The sequence below is a fragment of the Sparus aurata genome, chromosome 9, assembly GCF_900880675.1.
Source record: "Sparus aurata chromosome 9, fSpaAur1.1, whole genome shotgun sequence".
Classification (NCBI taxonomy): Eukaryota; Metazoa; Chordata; class Actinopteri; order Spariformes; family Sparidae; genus Sparus; species Sparus aurata.
Window position 1 is genome coordinate 21,106,111 of NC_044195.1, and position 19,909 is coordinate 21,126,019.

General features: G+C 41.5%; 1 protein-coding gene across 12 annotated transcripts in view; it reads right to left on the reverse strand.

Annotated features, from left to right (window-relative positions):
- The window catches only part of fmnl2a (formin-like 2a), a 65,546-nt gene that overhangs the window by 36,802 nt on the left and 8,835 nt on the right, over positions 1-19,909 (reverse strand). For all 12 annotated transcript variants that reach the window (XM_030428341.1, XM_030428344.1, XM_030428339.1 and 9 more), the window contains exons 2-3: positions 5,677-5,760; positions 1,757-1,837 (exon numbers count right to left, since the gene is read on the reverse strand). In XM_030428341.1, coding sequence (XP_030284201.1) covers positions 1,757-1,837; positions 5,677-5,760 — 165 coding nt within the window. The remainder of the gene's footprint in view (positions 1-1,756; positions 1,838-5,676; positions 5,761-19,909) is intronic.

The window sequence follows — 19,909 nt, forward strand, 5'->3', positions numbered from 1 at the left end:
GAAATTATTTTGAACTGCTACTTTTAGCTAATTATTCAAGCTGTTTTGCTGTAGCTAGCCATCCCAAACTTTAATCTACAACTATAAACTAATTTAATAATTTATCCTTTTCGGATATCCATTACTTTTTGCTAACTATACCAACTGCTACTTTTTGCTAACTGTTCACTGTAGTTGAATTTAGTAATTTTTCCTTTTAGGATATCCATTACTTTTTGCTCACCATACCAACTGCATCCTTTAGCATACGTAGCTATTTGAACCATTTACCCATTACATTAATCTAACTGTACTAACTGCTACTTTTAGCTAATTGTTTATTTATTTCATTCAGTATTCATTCAATCAATATGCTCACATTAACTTATCAAACTATTTCAACTGTGTCACTGTAGTTATTTGAGCCTTTCATCCAGAACTGTTCAAACTGTTTATCTGGAAATATTCCAACCTTTTATCCCTAACTTTTAGCTATTTCAGTCATGTATTCATTCAACAAATATCCATTGCTTTGATGTATGACTAGAGCATAGTTGTAATCAACCAATTATCCAATATATTTTCAGCATTTTCCACTATTTATCAATTACAAGGCTACTTTTAACCTTTAATTCAACCAACTGCTACTTTTCATTAGGCTAACTAAGTAGCAACATTTCAGCCATTTGTCATTTACTATTAGCAAGCTAAGTATGTACTTGTGGCTGATGTTCAACTCTTTATTTATTGTGTTTATTTACAACTTTCAGCTATCAATTTCAAACTCTTGTCCACTACTTTTTTTAGCAATTTCCTGACTATTTGAGTCTATTCTCTAACACTTTTGGAAAATTCCCAGGTGTGGGACTACTGTATAACATAATTTTTGCATCTTTAATTCAATCAAGCAGGGAGAATTTAATTCCACAACCGTGCCTTGATTTTAAAGGATTTTATGTGTCTCTATGCGTGTGCCACTGTCTCTTTTGCTACAGTCATTACAGCTCTGCTCCTGCTGCTCTAGCTGGCTTATTGTGATGTAAAATTTTAATTCCAGTCAGTGCAAATTGAATTATTCAGCGATTTGTTGTTATTCTGGCAGAGTCCATTGGTTAATTTGTTTATCACAGAGACCGGTCTCCCAGCACCACCCCCCACCCCCACGGCGCTCTCACCCTGGCCAAAAGACTTAATTTTGGCGAAGCATGAGAGCTGGCTGATACTTTGCTTCATGGAGCTCCTCCTCTTACTCCGTTCTTCTCCTTTCCAAGCAGCCAGGAAAGCCAGAGCTGGCTGCTAGGATGACATGAGACAATTGTTATTATGTTGCGAAAAAAGCTTAAGCTACTGATGTTAGCTCCTGCCATGCTGCAAGCAATTAGCACCAGCTCCAACACTATTATTCTCTCTTCTGGTTTTCTGTTCCTCTTCCTCAGAGAGAGGTCAGAACAAGAGCATACTGTCAGCCACAGAACAGCATCACAAGGGATTGGTAAGGATTCAAGGATTCTTGCTTAATGACACTTCAGCTGAGCAGATGTTCCTCAAACCTGGGCGTTCCAGATAAACAACTGTCTCCTTTATCACAAACTCACTCACACTGTTGTGCTGTTTTGTAACTAAAATTCCCAAGCTGTCTGCTCCAGAAGCTTTGTGCGCAATCTTTCCTCAGCTGTAGGGATATCCTGGACGAGAGATAGAGGGTCAGAGGGGAAGGAAAAGCTGCAGTAGTGGAACGGCCAGAGGAACAGGATAGCATGTTGGTGAGGGCACTCACCTTTCTTGTGACTGCCGGGTCTAGATAACTCCTCAGCTTCTGGAGGTACGTGTGAGGCGGGTTTTTCACTTGGAATCGTTCCTGTCAAAAAAAAGAGAGTCAAATGAATACAAGAAAAGGAAATTAATTAGAAGGCATAGAGAGACGACATAAAAAAAAATAGGAAAAAGAAAAATCCCATTGTGACAAGCCTGAACACATGTCTGGTACAGGGTTAAACTCTCGTTGAGAATACAGCCATCAGATTGAAACTGAACAGGCTTTGAGTAAATAACAGTCATCATGAGTCATCCTTCAATTGTTGGGAACCAAGATTAAGTTCTACGTTAAGGGTTGGAAAGAGACTTGCAACAATGATCTCTCTATTTCTGCTGTAGTGGACATGACAAGCCTTTGTCAATGACTCTAGGAGCATATTTTCTTGGAGGGCTTCTTTGTAAATATGGGCCCATTCAGTGATACTGTGTTGCACTTTAGAGTGGTTTGTATTTATATATTTCATACAGGTAGATGAGAGCAGGAACGTAAATCTCTTCAGAAACCTGGTCACAGTCTGGGGAACACCAAGAAAGGTTTGACTGTTGACTGAGCTGACAGAGTCGTTCTGCCTGCAGGTGGTCATAAAAGATTCTGCTGTTAATGATCGTGATTAGTACTAATGAGCTATAAAGCAAGACCTGCATGGGGATTCTGGCCAAACGTGTTTGGCTGTGTGCGTAGGTGTCTTAAGTTCAGCCAGGAACAGTTTTTAGGTCAAATCCCTCAACGTTGTGCTCTAAATATAAATACAAGAGATTAGAGGTGGATTTGGATCAGTGTGTTGAGCGGGAAACAGTATTTGGATCAGGTTGAGCGTCACACCACAGCAGCATGAATGGTTCTGTTACCGCAATATGCTGAATCAGAGAGTATGAGACTTAAAGACATTTCATTCGTGAAATGTATTCTTCAGATGTGGGCAAAAACAGGGAAGATAGATACTGACAGACAGCTAGGCTGTTATATATCATCCATCTTTGATTTTCAGTGCATGCCAGAGTATAAAAGGACCTCAGCGGCACATCTGTATATTGCTTGTTAGATTCGCTTCTCATGCAAGACATATTTTCTCAAGTACAGAAGGAAGTCACATATTCATTAATCTCCTCAAGGAGACCTGTAAATCCACATACCAGGACGTAGTCTATAATCTATGGTTTTCCAAGTCAATGGACATTTTCTACATTTTCTGTTTTGTGGATCTAACAACACCAAAGTTCTCAGTGGTGTTTTATAGCAAAGACGGACCAACTAATCTGAAACAGAGTCTACCTCTGCTGACATCCAAAAAAAGACATTATTCTTCATGGACAAAGAGCAGTGACACTACACAACAAATACATGTATTTTAAGGGTGTAGCTATTGTTGAAGCTGTAATCAATTAACTACATTGTTGGTGAAACAAGATGCATCAGGTTAAGGGTGGCTGGTGGATCCCCATCTGTTTCTTTTCATCTGCCAGTGCAAATGCAGACAAGACAGAAGTTTCTTATTTCCACCAGATCCAACCCTACACTCATCAGTCATCAAGGAAATGCATCATGGAAATGACCCCTCAACACCTTCCCACCAATATACACTCATTTGTGTTCACAGGATCACAGAAATTAAAAGTTTCGCAACTGGAAAAAGAGCCCTGGATCTCTGCAGGGGTGGATGACAATAACACTTTTTTTAGACCTGTGCTGTCAACTCATGTCATGTCTACATGAGTTGAAACATTTTCCTACTTTTCCCAGAATTCATTTTGTCATATGAAGACAAAGGCCCTGCACTTGTTGCCAAGATGGGTTTTCAGTTTTTCCAGTTGAAAAAAAGCAAATGTATTTATATGGAATTCATAATTTTGCTCCTTCTGTACAATCTAACAGAAATGAGAAAAGGGCAATATGGCCTTTCCAACCAGTTGCCAGTGTATGATGGCATTGTCCACCCTACACAACAAACATCAGAAACCACAGCCTAAAAATGACCTTTCCCTCTCTGACAGCCAAAATTAAGTTATTAGCTTCATAAAAGGGAGCATTTTCTTCAACTCTATTGTATTGGAGCACATATTATGAAGTTGTTCACATTACTGTGCCACCTTCTGTATACAGATAGTGATCGGATCACATTTCTGGGTTTGCCTGTGTTATCATATCATCACATGATTCACTGCCAGAGTGTGTCTATCTCACAAAAACAGGAAAGACGACAGTGGCGTCAGGAAAGGGAGCTGGCTCTAATGGACACAGCTGACACACGGCTCAAGTCTGCAAAATAATAAATGAGCACTGTATATTTCCTGTTCCATGTTAAGAAATGTGAGGAATGGAGGGCAGTCAATACATGAAGCAATAGACGATACTGTCTGTTTTTAGGACATATAAACCTGTTCCAGCATGCTCTGCAGCAGTTAAAGTTTGTCTGAGGGAGCTGGTTTGGAATAAATTTCAAGGTTGTGCTACACCTCCCTCTCTGTACCTGAGGAACCGAGCACTGACTCAAGAGGGGGAAACACTTCATATGAAAGAGGGAAACCGGTTGTTTGCCATCGGCTGTATAAAGACGCCCTGCTGCTTCGAAACAGCCACAGGATTGTAACGAATTCTGAGAAGTCTCCAGATTGGACATTGATGAGTTCATCGTATCTCTTTCTTTATACTCTTTATACTTTTAACCTTGTGCTCACATCAAGAGCATCCTCCATATTTCATAAATTCTTGTAATTGCCTGAAAAATGTTTAATATTTCAACCTCTGGTGGCATTTGCCAGGGCCTGTTTTTCATAGGGGATGTACCTGTCATCTCTGCTTCCCTGCCTTCCTCCATCACTGCTGTTTCCATGGTTACATAAAGAGATTCACTGAAGCTATGACACAGAAAATATTCACTCCCAGAGCTGCCAGTGTTGTCAGGGGTATAGGCTTGTTGGGAAAACAAGAGAGGGATAAAGACACTGGAGGGCTAGTTTAGCAACATTCTTTCATGTTTGACTGCTGAAACAACGGGAAAAATGGATCGTCTTACACCATAAATGTTAACTTTCTGGTACTTTGTTGACAGGAATTACAATGCTATATCGTTTTTTGTTCACATGCAGTTATTCAACAAGGATAGACTGATTAATGCACACTTGTTTGTGTTTTGCTCTGTTTCAGTACATGAGGAAGCTGAGACGCTTGTCATCAAAAGCACTAGGTCATGTTTTGGGAAACCGCTTCACTGACAATAAAAGTGAAAGCAACTATTTTCCCTTCAGTTCCAACAGAGGAACATGCAGTCCCTCTCTGAACTGAAAGAGGATCTCTGACTGCTGTTCTACGGACTGGTGAGCTCTCTCTGGCATCGTTCCCTTCAGGTTCAGCGGCTATCAATACAGCGCGAGTGGGTGGTGGTCTTGATCTTGTCTCCGTTTTTTCTCCTCTGCTCAGGGAGGCAGAAAAACTCTCTGGCACGGAGGCTGCAGGCTGAGTGGAGCACTCAGACCACAGCTCGCTGCACAACGTGCACCCTCTGTTATTTCCTATGTGCAGCAATGACGCCAATAGCGGGCTGAGTTTTTTAACTGGCTAACTGATGTGTGCACCCTGCTGCGCCACTTAACCCACTTGACCAGGGAAGCCATGGCAGCGTGTAAAGACCAGGAGAGGCTTACAGGATAAAGGCAGGGCAATGGAGCATGGGTGCTGTGTGTGGGACAGACCCTCTCCAGGATTAGATCAGGATCATTTTGTTAAACTGTAAAGATGACTGATTAGTTGATGAGTGCACCTGAGCTTAATTACTTCCAATATTATTTCTTTTGAGTCTGATAATCATGCAGCCTTTGGTGCATGAAGTGTGACTTGTACAGCACTACAGCACAGCATGTCAGATGAATGTGACTGATGCCCACCTGATCACAGATGAGTTCCCATTTCTTCTCGTTGTCATACTGCCGCAACAGTCGCGCTTTGTCCGGAGGAAGATTCATCGAGTTCTGCAAGAGAGGAAAAACATCAGAGTTAATTGGATGTGGATAATGAAACATCATCAGTCACACAAGTCCATTAAAAACTGACATCCCAGATTAACTAAAACCACTGAAGCTGTGAACCCAAAACAAGTTACAGCCCTGCACTGGTTTAGCCTCTCTCTCTACTTGACCATTATCCTTACACCAAACATTGTAATAAATACATAAATACACAAAAAAAAGAGTTATGGTAACCAAGGCGGGAGAGGTTAACAAAATTAATTGGTTTCTTCCTGTCTGGAACAGTGGAGCAAATCTGCGGTGAACTGGCCCATTAGTTGAATGAATGTATGAACATTGGTTATATACATTACAAGAAAAGATTTTTTTATTATTTCACACAGTTAGTTACCAAAAATAAGAAATAGGCTGAAGCTCAGGGCTTGTAATTATAATATCTGTGTTTTAATGTATACAGTGATGGCGTGAAACTGATATTTTCTGAGATGATTATTGTGAAAATCCCATGAGGTTGCAACCCGAATATCAATACCTAATAATCAAGCAACAAGACGGACTCCGACCAACTCTTGAGCTGAAACATACAGTCCATGTCTGCTTAAAAAAAACTACAAATGAGCAGTAAGCAGAAGACATCATAAAATTAAGTATCACCTCAGATACAACTGGAAAAGGTTTTTTAGTCTAGGATTCAAACCTACAACAGCCCGCTAAGTAATTTCCACTTCCAACAACATAGCTACCAAATATCTGGCAGACACAAAAGCCACTAATGAGAAAATCCCAAAATATCCATTGTGAAGAACTGCAGAGGAGTCAGCAGGGAAAAGGAGGTCTCTCCTTAATGAGAGTTAGGTTGCGACACTGAGGCAGCGAGCAGAAACTCTGCTGTTTGAGTAAGCACTTTAATTTGAGAAGCAGGTGACCAAGTACGACCCCAACATACTAAACTGCACCAACACCAATGAACTGACCAGACAACCTGAGACTCTGACTACACTGAGAGTGAATGAGAGCGTGAGCAAGTAAGAGCATGCTCAGAACGTTTGTTGTAAAAACGATATTTCTTGTTAATGGCCCTCACAGCAGAGTGTGTTTTGTTCGGGACAAATCTAATCTGACCCATGTGTTGGTTGTCTGAAAATGAGCCCTGATCATCCTGAAACTGTTACACAACTTCTTTCTTTATCCTACTTTCCTTCGTGCACCAACACCTCTGCAGTTGTCTAAAATTTGGCTTAATTTAATGCAAGCATGACTCACCCTACCCCTGTGTGAATTAGACAAGCTTGGAACAATTAAGCAGCACTTAATTGTACCACCTACAGCATTGAGAGCGCACAACATGCAAATATGTCAGCAGAAAAATTTAAATAAAACACGTGACGCAGCGGGATATTAGTGAAGCACTAACGGCAACCGCAAAGAAAATTACAAGAAGTAAATTAAAGGCACGAAAACTGCAGGCAAAAGCTGTCAAATCGACACAACATGCATCAAAAGTGCTTCATCTTCCCTCTTCATCTGCAGCTTACATGTGGTTCGGTTGAGAATTTTTTCCACTGCTGAGGAAAGAAAAAAAGAGGAAAATGTGGCCATCATGCACCGCTCAGCTTGGGGTTCATTTTCCCCTCTTCATACAATGGGCTGGATCGTCTATCAGTGTGTGTTCAGCACACGGGGGGGAGCAAGAGGAAGATGGATGAGGAACATCCTGGGATCCAGCCTGTTTCTATGAGCGAGTAACACCAGAACAGAGTCAGACACTGACTGAGTGGTCTGATCCACAACTTATATCAGCTACTGATATACACAATCATCCATTTTATCATTAGTGCATCATTGTCGAGGGAGTCACTTGTACACATCTTTGTAGTTAGCTTAATGCTCTTGAGAGGAATGAAAACAACAACAGATTTATAAAAATAGGTTAACAGAAGAGAAACCTGCTGACTTTTATTGTGTTCTATCGCTCCAATTGTTATGCAAGTTTGCTTTTCTAAAACAGACCAATAAACCTGCAATTTTCTTTAACTGAGGGATCCAGTTGACGTCTTGACATGAATTCATTAATACCTATGGCCCTAATCGGCTAAATTTTGTTTTTGATTTGAATCCCTTTTTTAACTGTACATAGAGTATATCATCTATGGTACATGGATACCTAGGCATCTTCCATCTGTCTCTGTCCATAACTTGTTTTATTTCTAAAGGTTTTCATTCTTCAGGTTTTCTCTTCAACATAGTCTGAGCCATTAGTTAGAATGGTCCAGAGTGGAGGATCTTTTGGCAGCTTTGGAATATATTATTCATTATAATGTTTTCATTGGTGCAATTGTTGTGTTTTTGTTACTTTAGACTGAACAAAGACTCTACAGAGGGAGTGGGTCCTCTTACATTGAGTCTGCCATGTTGCACCTCCATGTTTCTACAGTAGCCCAGGATGGACAAACCAAAGACTGGCTCGAGAACACATGGCCCGTTCATGTTTTTTGTGCTTTCAGCACCTACCATGAGGCATGAAGTATTCAGTTGGTCGTTGGACCTTTAAATTTTACTGTGAGTCAGTTAGTTATTTGCTTCTACTGCAATATTGTTGTATTGTTGCTCAATACCCTGACAAAGACTGTCTCATCATAACACTGGAAATTCAATCAAGTGTGCTTAGTTTTCCTTATCATGCATACAAGTGTGCGACTATCTTCCTTCACTCTTGTACTTTTGTCATGGTTAGCACCTCTCCAATCTTGGTGTATGTTCCTCTACTCTCTCATTATCAGAGGCATCAAAATCAATCTGAGACACAACACTTCAAGGATTATTTGGTACAAACACCCAGGTTGTACCGCATCCAGCCTCTTCTACAAGAGCGACCAGGAGATGACATTAGTATTCAACAGATGCTGCGAGCCGGCTGATTGCTGCTGTGCTGACTGCAGGGAATCGGGAAGTCTCTATTGACTCAGTCTGGCTGCTAACCAGAGTTAGTCCACTCTTTCCTCCCCTAAACACATTAAAACACAATTTGACACCTGAGTGGATGGTCACATTAAATGACAGAAAGCCACTAACAGTCTCACCAGATCACACACTAAAGTAAAACAGGCCTTTACATTTTGTGGAAGGTAAGCTTGCATTAAAGGAGGGTAAATCATCAAGTTATTTCTAGACTCCTGCGTTTTTATGTTTGGATACTGGAGAACTGGTTTGTGGTGATGATGTAGGTGCTTCATGTAGGTGCCGCTCTCCCACAGGCTGGCTGGTTGGTTTGCTGAGTCGCCGTGGGCTTCCTGCCTGGTGAGGCTCCAACTAAAGCAGAGAACCACTTCTACCAGCCCTCACTTCATCCCAATGCTAATGAGCTGTGACAGGCACTCCGCTCGCCGGGGTCAGGTTACCCTACGTCTGTCTACAAGCATACAATTTGTGTGTCTGAGTGTGTGTGCATCTGCAGTATTAATGGGGTGATGCTGAGAGAGGGTGTGGCAGCTTTTCACCAACACCTGATGGCAGGCCACCCAGACAAATACTCACACACACACACACACACACACACACACACACCTACACACACACACACACAGACACACACACTTTAATTTCACTCATCAAGATTAATTAAAGTATTACTGCAACAATATAAAAAAGATTATGACAAGTAAGACCAATTTGACAGACTCAGACAAATTGCGTAATTTCTATAATTATCCAATGGTTTGGCCACAGTAATTGGGGAAGCACTGAGTAAAAACTTAGAATCAGTATCAGTCTGATACAAACCAGAAAGACTGCAACTGACAATCTAGAGAAATATGCACTTGTAAATACATGTAAAACGTAAGTGCATATGTGAGCTGTGAGGAGAACTTCCATAACCAAATGTGAAAGAACTTGCACAAGTATCATTCAAAGGAATGTGATTAAATTGAACCTGCAAGAGTCATCAAGTAAAAAAAGAGTTCCAGGCAGCAACAAACATTGTTGGAAACAAAGACGACTCGTAAGAAAACTCCCTCCAGACAGCAACAAAACTAAGACCACAAGAAGGGAAATGACGGGATTTACTGCGCTGGATGACCAGCTTCGCTCTGTGAAATGTACGGCTTCAACACTTCGACATCTCCACCCTCACTTCACGCTGCCAAACTGACATTTCAGCTCCAGAGCAGCTGTCCCACATCTGTACTGTCAGAGGGTGAATTCCTTCAGAAACATTTGTAACGAAGCTAAAACTCAAACACAAACACTGGGTCATTAAAAAAACATTTCAACAACACAATCTAAAATATGAAATCTAAAATCGGAAATCTAAAATATACTTCCTTATCAGTTAACACCGAGTATTTGTTTGATTCATCTGTAAAATATGTTCTCATACATTTACTCTAAATAATGAAATAAACGCCAGTTAAAGTCTATGGAGTTCCAGTCTTGACTCTGGGTTGATCGGTTGAAGATTAAGATGTCACTGACTGTTTTGAAACATTTCAACTTAATCTTCTGAGGGTTTTTTAAGGACAATCAATACATTTGCTTTATGTTTTAGCTCTGACACTGGATCCTGGACTCCAGGCAGTTTAGGGGTTCACACACACAGAAGACTCAAACCGAGTTTGACCACTGTGCATGTATTTATACAACATAATGCAAAGGTTAATTGACTTTTTACATTTTAAACGCCACTTTTCTCCCGGGATATGATGTATGTGTATGATGTATGCTCACTTGCATGTTGGAAGTTCAGCCACAACCAATTAGACAAAAAGCAACACTAATGCTACATCTTACATTTGTGTGTACACTCAAACTTATAGCCTGAATAGTTTGCACACTTGCCAGCGTCACACTCTGTCTTCTTTTTATTTTCTTCCTTTTTTACTGCTTATTTAACTAGTCTGTCCTTGCAAAAATAAAAAGGAAAATGTCCATAAGTTGTTGCCATGACCAATGCTAGCATGAGCACACAGGTTTTTAATGTGAAGTAGCATTGAGAAATGTTTCAGTTCAGCTACAAGCTACAATGAAGCCATAGGAAAGCAGTTGAGAAGACAGTGAGTGCTTTTAGTCTTTAGTTTCTCTTTGATGAAAGAGAAACATAATAATAAAACTTCTCAAGAGAATACTGACTATTATGTTACTAAGAGGCTGAATGGGTAAACCAAGCACGGCCGTGCGCACAGTCTGGGCAACAATTCAGACTGTTAATGTTTTGGACCCTGGTCATAGTGGTTATTCTCTGCAGTGAGGGTGCAATGAAAACACCTGTGATCACATCTCACTACGCCGTGAAGTGACTGCAGTATCCCCCTAGTGAAGTCAAAATGGTAAATCATTAGCTCAGCTTTAATATGGCTACTTCTATCAATCCGAGGTTAATGTTTTACTCACATCAGGCCACCAAGCCCAGGAATACAGACAGGACTTATTTAGTGTCCACGTATCCTCTCATTAGGCAGCTTGAGTCATAAAACGAGTAAAAATAGGCAGCTGGCTCAAAGCCCATCGAACCAACCCACAAACTTCCAGGAGGTCTGCGGAGGCTCGGCCCTCGCAGCACAGCTGGCTACAGAGGCAAACACATACACACACATAGCCCACGTGAAGGGCCTGCTTTAGTCGTGGCTGCTGTGAGAAGATGTGAAGTACGTGGGCACACGGTCACTTGTCGTAACTGATGATGATACACGAAGTGCTTTCCTTTAATTAAAGTTAATATTTCCATTTATTAATGGCCCGTGCATCAAGTTTTACTGTGGTACAACAGAGAAAGTTGACTGTTCTGCATTCTGTCTAGCTGTACAGGAGTTAACTTTCACATCATGGTTTTTACATCACCACTTAAGTCTTGAACATACAAGCAAATTTGACTACACAGAAAAGAAAGGAGTGAACTTGCTGATGCCCTAAATGCAATTTCCAGCGTTGAAGGCGAATTGTCCTGTCGGAAAGCCCTCTTGTTCCAACACAGAATCTAAAAACCTAGCCACCCTGACGAGAAAAACTAACTTTCTTAAAAGCAGTTAAGAAATTGAAAACAAGCTCATGCTCCACTGCGTTAACATCCTCGGATGTTTGCATTGTACTGACAATAGTGTGGAGTGCAGCGCCTCTCAGCAAACCCAGCCTCCTCCTGGATATCTTACTGGGATTGATTTGTCCTTGGGGACAGATGAGTTTGAGACACGCCCACGCTGCCCTCTTTCCTACATCTCTACCTTTTTTTCTCCTAGTGCAGCAACAAATGAGAGATCTCCTAATCGCACAGACGGAGCCAACAGAACCAGATCATCAAAACTATTTTCTCTGCATCAATTTCTGCTGTAAACATCTAGCTTGCATCATTCAAAATGATGTTCCAGCCACTTATTAATTACTGTAATTTAAAACCATTCACTGTCTTTTTAAATGAGAATTACAGACGCCGCACAACATGCCACAACAAGAAAACCTTTGACTGCATGGCTTATTGACGACTAGTCATAACAAATATCTGCAAATTGCCCAATACCCCGGAAATGATGCTGCTGTACTGTTCTCTCTTAATACTTGCTTCATCAGTCACAGGAGTGTTTTTGTGGCATTTACACAGTCATAATGAGGTTAGCGCCACAGGCTGCTCTCAGAGTTGTAAAACACCTCCCCAGGTGTACTAATACGTGACAAACTGCATCACATTCCAGCTTCTCCCTCCTCTCATTCACCCTGCAGGGATGTGGAGGAGCCCTGCAGCTCACATATGTAAGAATCAAACCTGTCACATTCACAAGGGGGCAGGGAACAATAACTGCCAACATGAGGGAGAAAGGAGTAGGACAGCCCCGAGGCATGCGCCATCCAAAAACGAGCCATCCTCCCCTCATTAGCGCAGCGTGGATCCATAATCCATGGCGTTCTTTGAGGGCACAGGTGTCCTCTGTCTGTCCTCAGATTAGCTTTGTAATCCCCACGACCCCCCGCTCCGGCTCAGCGGCCTCCTCCATCGAGACAGTAGTGTTTGTGTTTGTGGAGCTGTTCGCTGGAATGGCGAGTTCAAATGTTTGAGCCTGCTGGCCTCTCATTTTCCCCCCTTTTTACGGGCACATTCCTTAGAAATTCCTTTCATTTGCTTCAGTGTGGCGACATCACGTCTTCTGACAGGATTTCATCAGTCTGCAGCAGCTATTCTTAGCTTAGTGAAACATCACCTCATTGGCATAATTTTCCCCACATTGTCTCTACTGTCATCAGACCATTTTCTGAAAGAAAACACAGAGTAGAGCAGCTGCAACTGCAACTTCCTCTGAGCAAACTTATCGAAATCTAAATCTAAGGCAAAACCAACTTTTGGGCAAACAAAAAGGGTTCGTGTGGTGTTTACATTGTGGGTGAAGTCTTAATACAGAGTGGGCTTCAAGCTGGACATTAACCCAAATGCCGGAAACATTATGAAGATGATTTGGAGCAGCAGGAAGTTGTCCAAATAAAACAAGCGATACACAGAGGAGCCTTGCCAGGCCAGATGTTGCGAGGTTGCGAAAGTGTCTGAAATGAGGTGGAGTCCATGTTCTTGTCGAAGCAGACAAAGAATCAGAAACGCTGTTTATCTGTAAGACAAACAACGGTTTTCGAGACAGGAGTGGGTTATAGAATGAGATCACTGGTTTACTTGAACTTTGTTATATAAGGTTTGAGAAAAGTTTAGTTACTTCCTCGGTAGTTAACTTTATCTGAGTAGGTGGTGGTGGGATGAACAGGAAATGTATGAGCTCACAAAATGAGGCTGGCTAATTTAATGATGCTGCTAAGTATATAATCCTTCAGAGCTTTTAATCTGTTTTCTGTGAACAACATCCCAACATATACATCCACTCACTCATCTGCAAAATTGTGATGTAGCACTATTTATCTGTGAGTTTTTCACATGTTGTTCCGCCTTTGGAAGTGTAATAAATGGATTATTTTTTGCATGCAAAGAGTCTCTGTGTTGTTTGTCAGTGTGTTTGCATCCCCTCGTGTGTTAGGGGAATGTTTCGACGCAGCACAACATTATATAACAAATATAATCAGATGTATTCAGGTCTGATCACACTGGAATTGTTCCTGTGGTGTAATACGTCAACGGCTTCCTCCTGCACTGTTGCTTTAATACAACATAAAAGAAACTGAAGCGAAAACTTTTCCCTGAAGTCTCTGTCTCAGGACAACAGAACAGTAGAAAAAGGGTAGTAAACAACAATGGAAACTATAATAGACTCAATAAGGGTGGAAAATACATTGTTTTTAAAGACTACTTTCAGAGAAACATGTAGTTATTTTCATGCTTCACATTGCGATAAAAATGCAACATGAACTAATAACAGATTCAGACTTAGTTAAGTGTTTTTCAAACATGACCTGGCTTGTTCTCAAACATGCACGTTAATAACAGGCCTAAACATCTGCACTCGTACTGAAAGCTGTGCTTTCAGTTTGTTTTTGCTGATATGGAACTTATCTGACAGGCTTTAGTGATGTTTGGACATATCAAGTTATTACACTCTCACACAGGACTAGTCTGGTCTTTGCTTTCTCTCAGATTCTAGAATAATTTTGGCTGATCTGCTTACAACTCTGAAGGAGGTAAATGGATGATTACCAATTAATAACGTGACTGGAAAGTAAGCAATCACACCCAATTATTCCCCTAAAATCCCAAATCATCATCTCCTCAGTGCTGCAGAGTACAGCACACACTCTTGAGAAGACACACGCTCCAATGAAGGCCACTAGTCCAAAGTGTGAGCATGTTGTTTGACATGGTCAGAATACACTTGTGAAATTGAGATTTGTTAACTCTGTCCTGAAGGAAGAAGTGCGTGCTACCTTTATCCCTTTGGATAGCTTAGCACTTGCAATCATCAGAACCCACTTTTTCTATTGAGATAATGGATGCACTCTTATCTGCAGTTTACCAACACATAAATGTGACCCTGTCTCATCAAATAAACAAAAGGCTAAATGTAAGCCTCAAAATAAATAATGAAACTCTATAAATTACAAAACAACTGATCACATCAGCCTTTTCACAACAACAACAAAAAAGAACAAAGCAACAACAAGCAATCCAGGTGGACAAGCATAAGTGTATCAAGCAGAGTGGACAAAGTGTTTGTACAACATACTGCGTAAACGTTGTTATCAACTGGCATCACCAGCAATGGCGAACCTGATTTTAACAGGTTTTCTGATTTGTTTTGGAATGCGGGCAACTGTCAACTGACTGAAGTCATTCCCAGCTCTGACTCTAAGATGTTTTAACTGGCTAATGTGATTTACAAAAAGTACAACCAACATTGGCGAAAATAAACATAAAGAGCATTTATTTGCATAACTTTAGCTGAGCCACCGGAGAGGCAACTTGATAGGTCTTTGCCTTCTGGATCACCACAGTAGCTGCAACAGCATTGGAGGGCAGAAATGTGTGTTATCTGACACCTATTTGAATTGCGGCAATCATATGTCTACTTATCTGTTCTGTATTATGACGTGTGCTTTATTACAGGCTTTTCAGTGATAACCAGACCGGCACTCAGTAAAGCGCTCAATCTGGAATTTTATATGAATCTGCGTCAAGTTACACAAACTTATTAGAAACCAGCCACCTCAATACGCCTCATTGTCTTCCCCTGACAGGGTCCATGCATTATTCAGAGGAGTTAATGAAAAATTAAAAAAAAAAAAAAAAAAACAGGACAGCATTAAAGAAAGTCAGAAACACATTCCTGGATGCAGTCCAAGTTTCAGGGAAATCCGTTTAGTAGTTTTTGTGTAATCCCTGCTGAAAAACCAACGCACCAACAAGCAGACATGGTAAAAATATGACAGAGGTCATATTGCTTATCTTTAGCTGTGACCCTGTGATCTTGGACAGTCCTTTCTGTAATCTGCTGTATTATGCATTTCAAATGTTTTTCTGGAAAATGCCAGTTGAACAAACTTACTAAAAAAGAAAAGAAAAGAAAGACAAAAAAATAAAAGGCTGCCATAAATGAAACCCTCTAAAACTAATCTCATTCCAGGAGGACATTTTCTCACGTCCCTGCTTTAGTTTTGGTTTTACTGGAAATAAGTCATTACTTAATCTAAACCCAAACACATGAGCACTCCACACTGCTTGTGTTTCATGTGGGGGGTCCGGGGTGACGGTCCCGTCCAGTAAAGCCTGAAACAACAGACTGTTGCATTGTGTGGAGCTGTGATGGGGCCTATATCAAACTCCAGCAAAGAGCATTTAAAGTACATTCAAATTCAACAGGACCTCCCATTCGGCTCTGCAGACGTTCATTCTGGCAAGTCGTTACCCGACAGAACCTGCCTTTTTGACTCCAGTGGCTGCAAAAGCAGCATATGTCACGAGAAAGAGACATTCAGGAAGAACAGCCTGAAAAGAAGTGAAGAATAAGGTGCTGTTCGTTACTACTCTGTCTGCTCACTTTTCTACTATTTGGAGGGAAGGACACAGAGTCGATGTTGTACAGGCTTGTAAAAGTCCAAACATGCACTACAAAAACATCAGCTGATAGACCATGAGTCCTCTTCTGTATACAAGCCTCAAAGATCCACATTATTCAGCTCCAAATCAAGGGCAACAGATGAAACCATTATGATGAATCTGCAGTTCGGCCTAAAATCAAACAGTAAACACACCCAACAAAGCTCAAGGCCAGTAAAGAGAGGGTACAAGTGCCACAAGATAAAGCCGACCCTGACGCCACAATACACCACTCTTTTGTCACAATGACACAGACATCTGAAGGCTGCTCTGGACGTGTGTTCTGATTAAGCTCAACACCATGAACATCAACTAATTTCAGTAATTTCAACTAAAGACACTTCATAACAAAACACCCACTCTTGTCTGGTGCCGCCCTTTGGCCAAGCAATCTCAGTTTTTCAAAGCGCAGCTGCCATCTTGGAGCCCAGACAGATCCTGGACCATAATGGACTTTTCCACACAGCACTGACTCTCCAGTTCTTCTGTGCAGTGACCCCTTGGACAACACTGGCAACCGGCTGTGACCAACATGAAAAGGACTCTGGCTGGCCTTTTCCAGGCGACATCTTCCTGCTTCTTACGCAGGGAGACCTACAGCAAAGACCCCGACGGGCAAGTTAGGCTTCGTCCAAACTAGACCTTTTTCTCAAGAAAGCAGCCGGGGAAAGTTTCTCTTTCTTTCATGACAACAAACAAAAGCTCAACTGCTCCGGATATTCTGTAGTACGACAGCGTATAAGGGCCATTGTAGGAAAAAGAAACTACAGAGCAGTGGGACGGGGGTAAACCACATTAATGTGGCCTCTTTAGCATGATGAGGTTGATCCAACCTCGCAAAATGAAGCAATGAGGTTCCTTGACAAAGAAGAAACACATCTTTTGTGAAACATTTTAGTTTTTTTCTTGTATATTTGTGACTTTAATCTCCAATTTATGATCTCAGAGAAAATTCAGTTTGTCTTGTATATTTGGGGTTGTGTTTCCGAAATTCAACACTTAAATCTCTGTGATTTTCTAAATTAAATAACATTCTTTTTCTGTTTTATTTAACACTTTAATCTTAGCAAACAGAGGTCTTTATAATCTCAGATGAACTTCTGTTTTTCTGGGAAATTTACCTCTTTAATCTCAAAGGATGGCAAACTTTTTTTTCTAAAATGTGGGACTTTATTTCAGAGACTTTCTGTTTTTTTTCTGGCAAATTTATTGCTTTATCATCTCAGATAAATCTACCTGTTCAATCTCACAAAATATCTGAGTTTTTTCTCATTAATGTATGACTTTAAATCTCAAATGTCAAAACAAAGTACAAATTCTTGAGGTTCTTCTCGTCTTCTCTTCCTTGGCTCTGTAATTTTTGCACTTATGGTGCTAATACACTGACATCCTTTTGTCACTAAACCAGACTCTTCTTATTAGTTCAGCACCCAAACAAGGGTCAGGGACTGTCGTAATCAGGTATAATGGTACTGAAAACACCCTGAAAGCTTTTCACAAAGTTTTAAAGTCAGCCTTTGCTTGGTCAATACTCTTGGTACTCCCTGCCACCCACGCAGCAGTGCAGTAAACCGAACCACCCCCAAATGTGCGGATGTCAAAACTGAACCAAGAGGAACAATACAGATTGAAGCTCCAGTGGTTTCATCTCAGCGGTGCCTACATGCGGCCAAGAGACCTGTTCCCACATAATCAACTGACCCTCTGCCAGCCAGGCAAGATGCCCCCAGGCTCAGCTTCGGGGTTTTGAGCAGTGCAGTCTTGTTCGACACCGCAGCACCTCACATCCCTTCTGGGAGGCTGCAAGGGCCACCAACTGCTGGATCTCAACGCTCCCCAAGCATTTCATGCTCAGCTCTGTTACAGCTAATTGGTGGGGGAGCGTCCTGGGGCTCCGACACAGCATAAAACACACATGCCCATACACAAGCAATGCACACACTATTTGGGTATGTGCGGTGGCCTCTCGCAGCCTGCCGGGTCTGGGTCCAGTGCCAGGCTCCGTCTTGGGCTCTCCACAGAATAAAGAGCAGCTCTGTTCCCCGGGCCTGCTGCACGGGATTCAGCCACAGTTCACCCTCTGCTCCTTAGACAATAGCCATTGTTCTGCTTTTTAATGAAGAAGAGTCGACATGGAAAGACTGGAAGAGTTAGCTTAGTCACTTCCTGGGTCCCTTATGGCAATGTAGGAGACGGAGGGATCACTGCGTTCACACAAGCAGACTGCCTCAAGTGCTCAAAGACAAACAATCTATCAAAATGTAACCAGATTAAACATTTATAATTGTCTATCTTTTCATTTTCCTTCCACATTCACTTCAAAAATACTATCAAGTGCCCTGGTAAGGTGTTAAAGCCCCACAAGCCTTCTGATACACACTAGCCCCTTTTAGATAGAAAAGGTGGCAAATTTGCAGCCTTGCAGCCTTGTCTATCTAAAAGGGAGGTGTAATATTCCTTCTCTTCCAAAAAGACGCCACTTAGCCGTCACTGGGGTAGGTGTAGACATGTGACATGACATTAAGCACAAAGTTGGGCAGGCACAGTGAAGCAGGTCGAATTTGTCTTCAAAATAAGAGCTTTACATTGCACCCCATTGGAGTTTAGAACTGGTTTCTTAGAGGGGGGCTTTTAATTTCAAAGTAGCGACCGTTCGTAGCTTGCTGCTACAACAACAAGCGAACAACGAAGACAGCAGGAGAAGCTGAGGAGTCGCTAGCATCTCCCGGATCTCAGCGGCTGTCCAGTTGCCCTTCTTGACGTGATTGACTGACTGCTCTGATCAGCTGTTTACTGGTTTTAAAACTCCCTGGCTGTGGGTCGCATAACAGTGCATGTCATCGACACCTTCGCCAAACTCACGCAATTGCCAGCACATCGACGGCTTGGATTTACATAGCAATGAAGCTGGAAAAACGTGTACCCTCCAAGTTGTCATATTGGCAGACCAACCACTGACCCCCAATTTACTGCCTTCTGTCTAAATCCACGGACCTAAGCGCAAAAAGGACAGCCAAATTGGTGGCTTGCTGCCCAGTATAAAAACGGCTACTGTCAAACTCTACTGTGGTGATAAACACGTTTTGTGTTGAGAATGATGTTTTTTTAATGGTAGTAAGGTCCAAAATCCCCCATACAATGGGTGTTCAGGTAGGTTGAAATGTGGTGACAGAAAAGCCCATCGAACGTGATTGTCAGCATTTATGTTCTCAGAATTCAGAGACTCTTGTTTTTCATGTTTTTGTCAACATGTGTCGTGTTTTTCCTCATATTTGCCTTCCATCTGGGAATTCATCTATGTTTCTAAATTAGTTACCACAAAAACACAATGTTTGTAACAATGACAAAGCAAATGTTTAAAGCAGCACGACTCATTGTCTTTGGCTGCCTGGGGCCGAACATCTCGCACACATTTGACACGCCTAGTCAAATGAAGTCGTTTTGGCTTATGTTATGTTAGCAAGCAGCTGACTATTTGCACACCGCAGAGAGAAAGCAACATTTACATTCACTGGAGTCGAGTTTCTTACCTCCTGATAAAGTCCTCGAGCTCTGTTTTGGTCCTAACCAACACCTCTAAAAAACGTCCCATTTATTATTTTCTTATTAAACCTTCCTAACCTTTCACATGATCACTCGTGT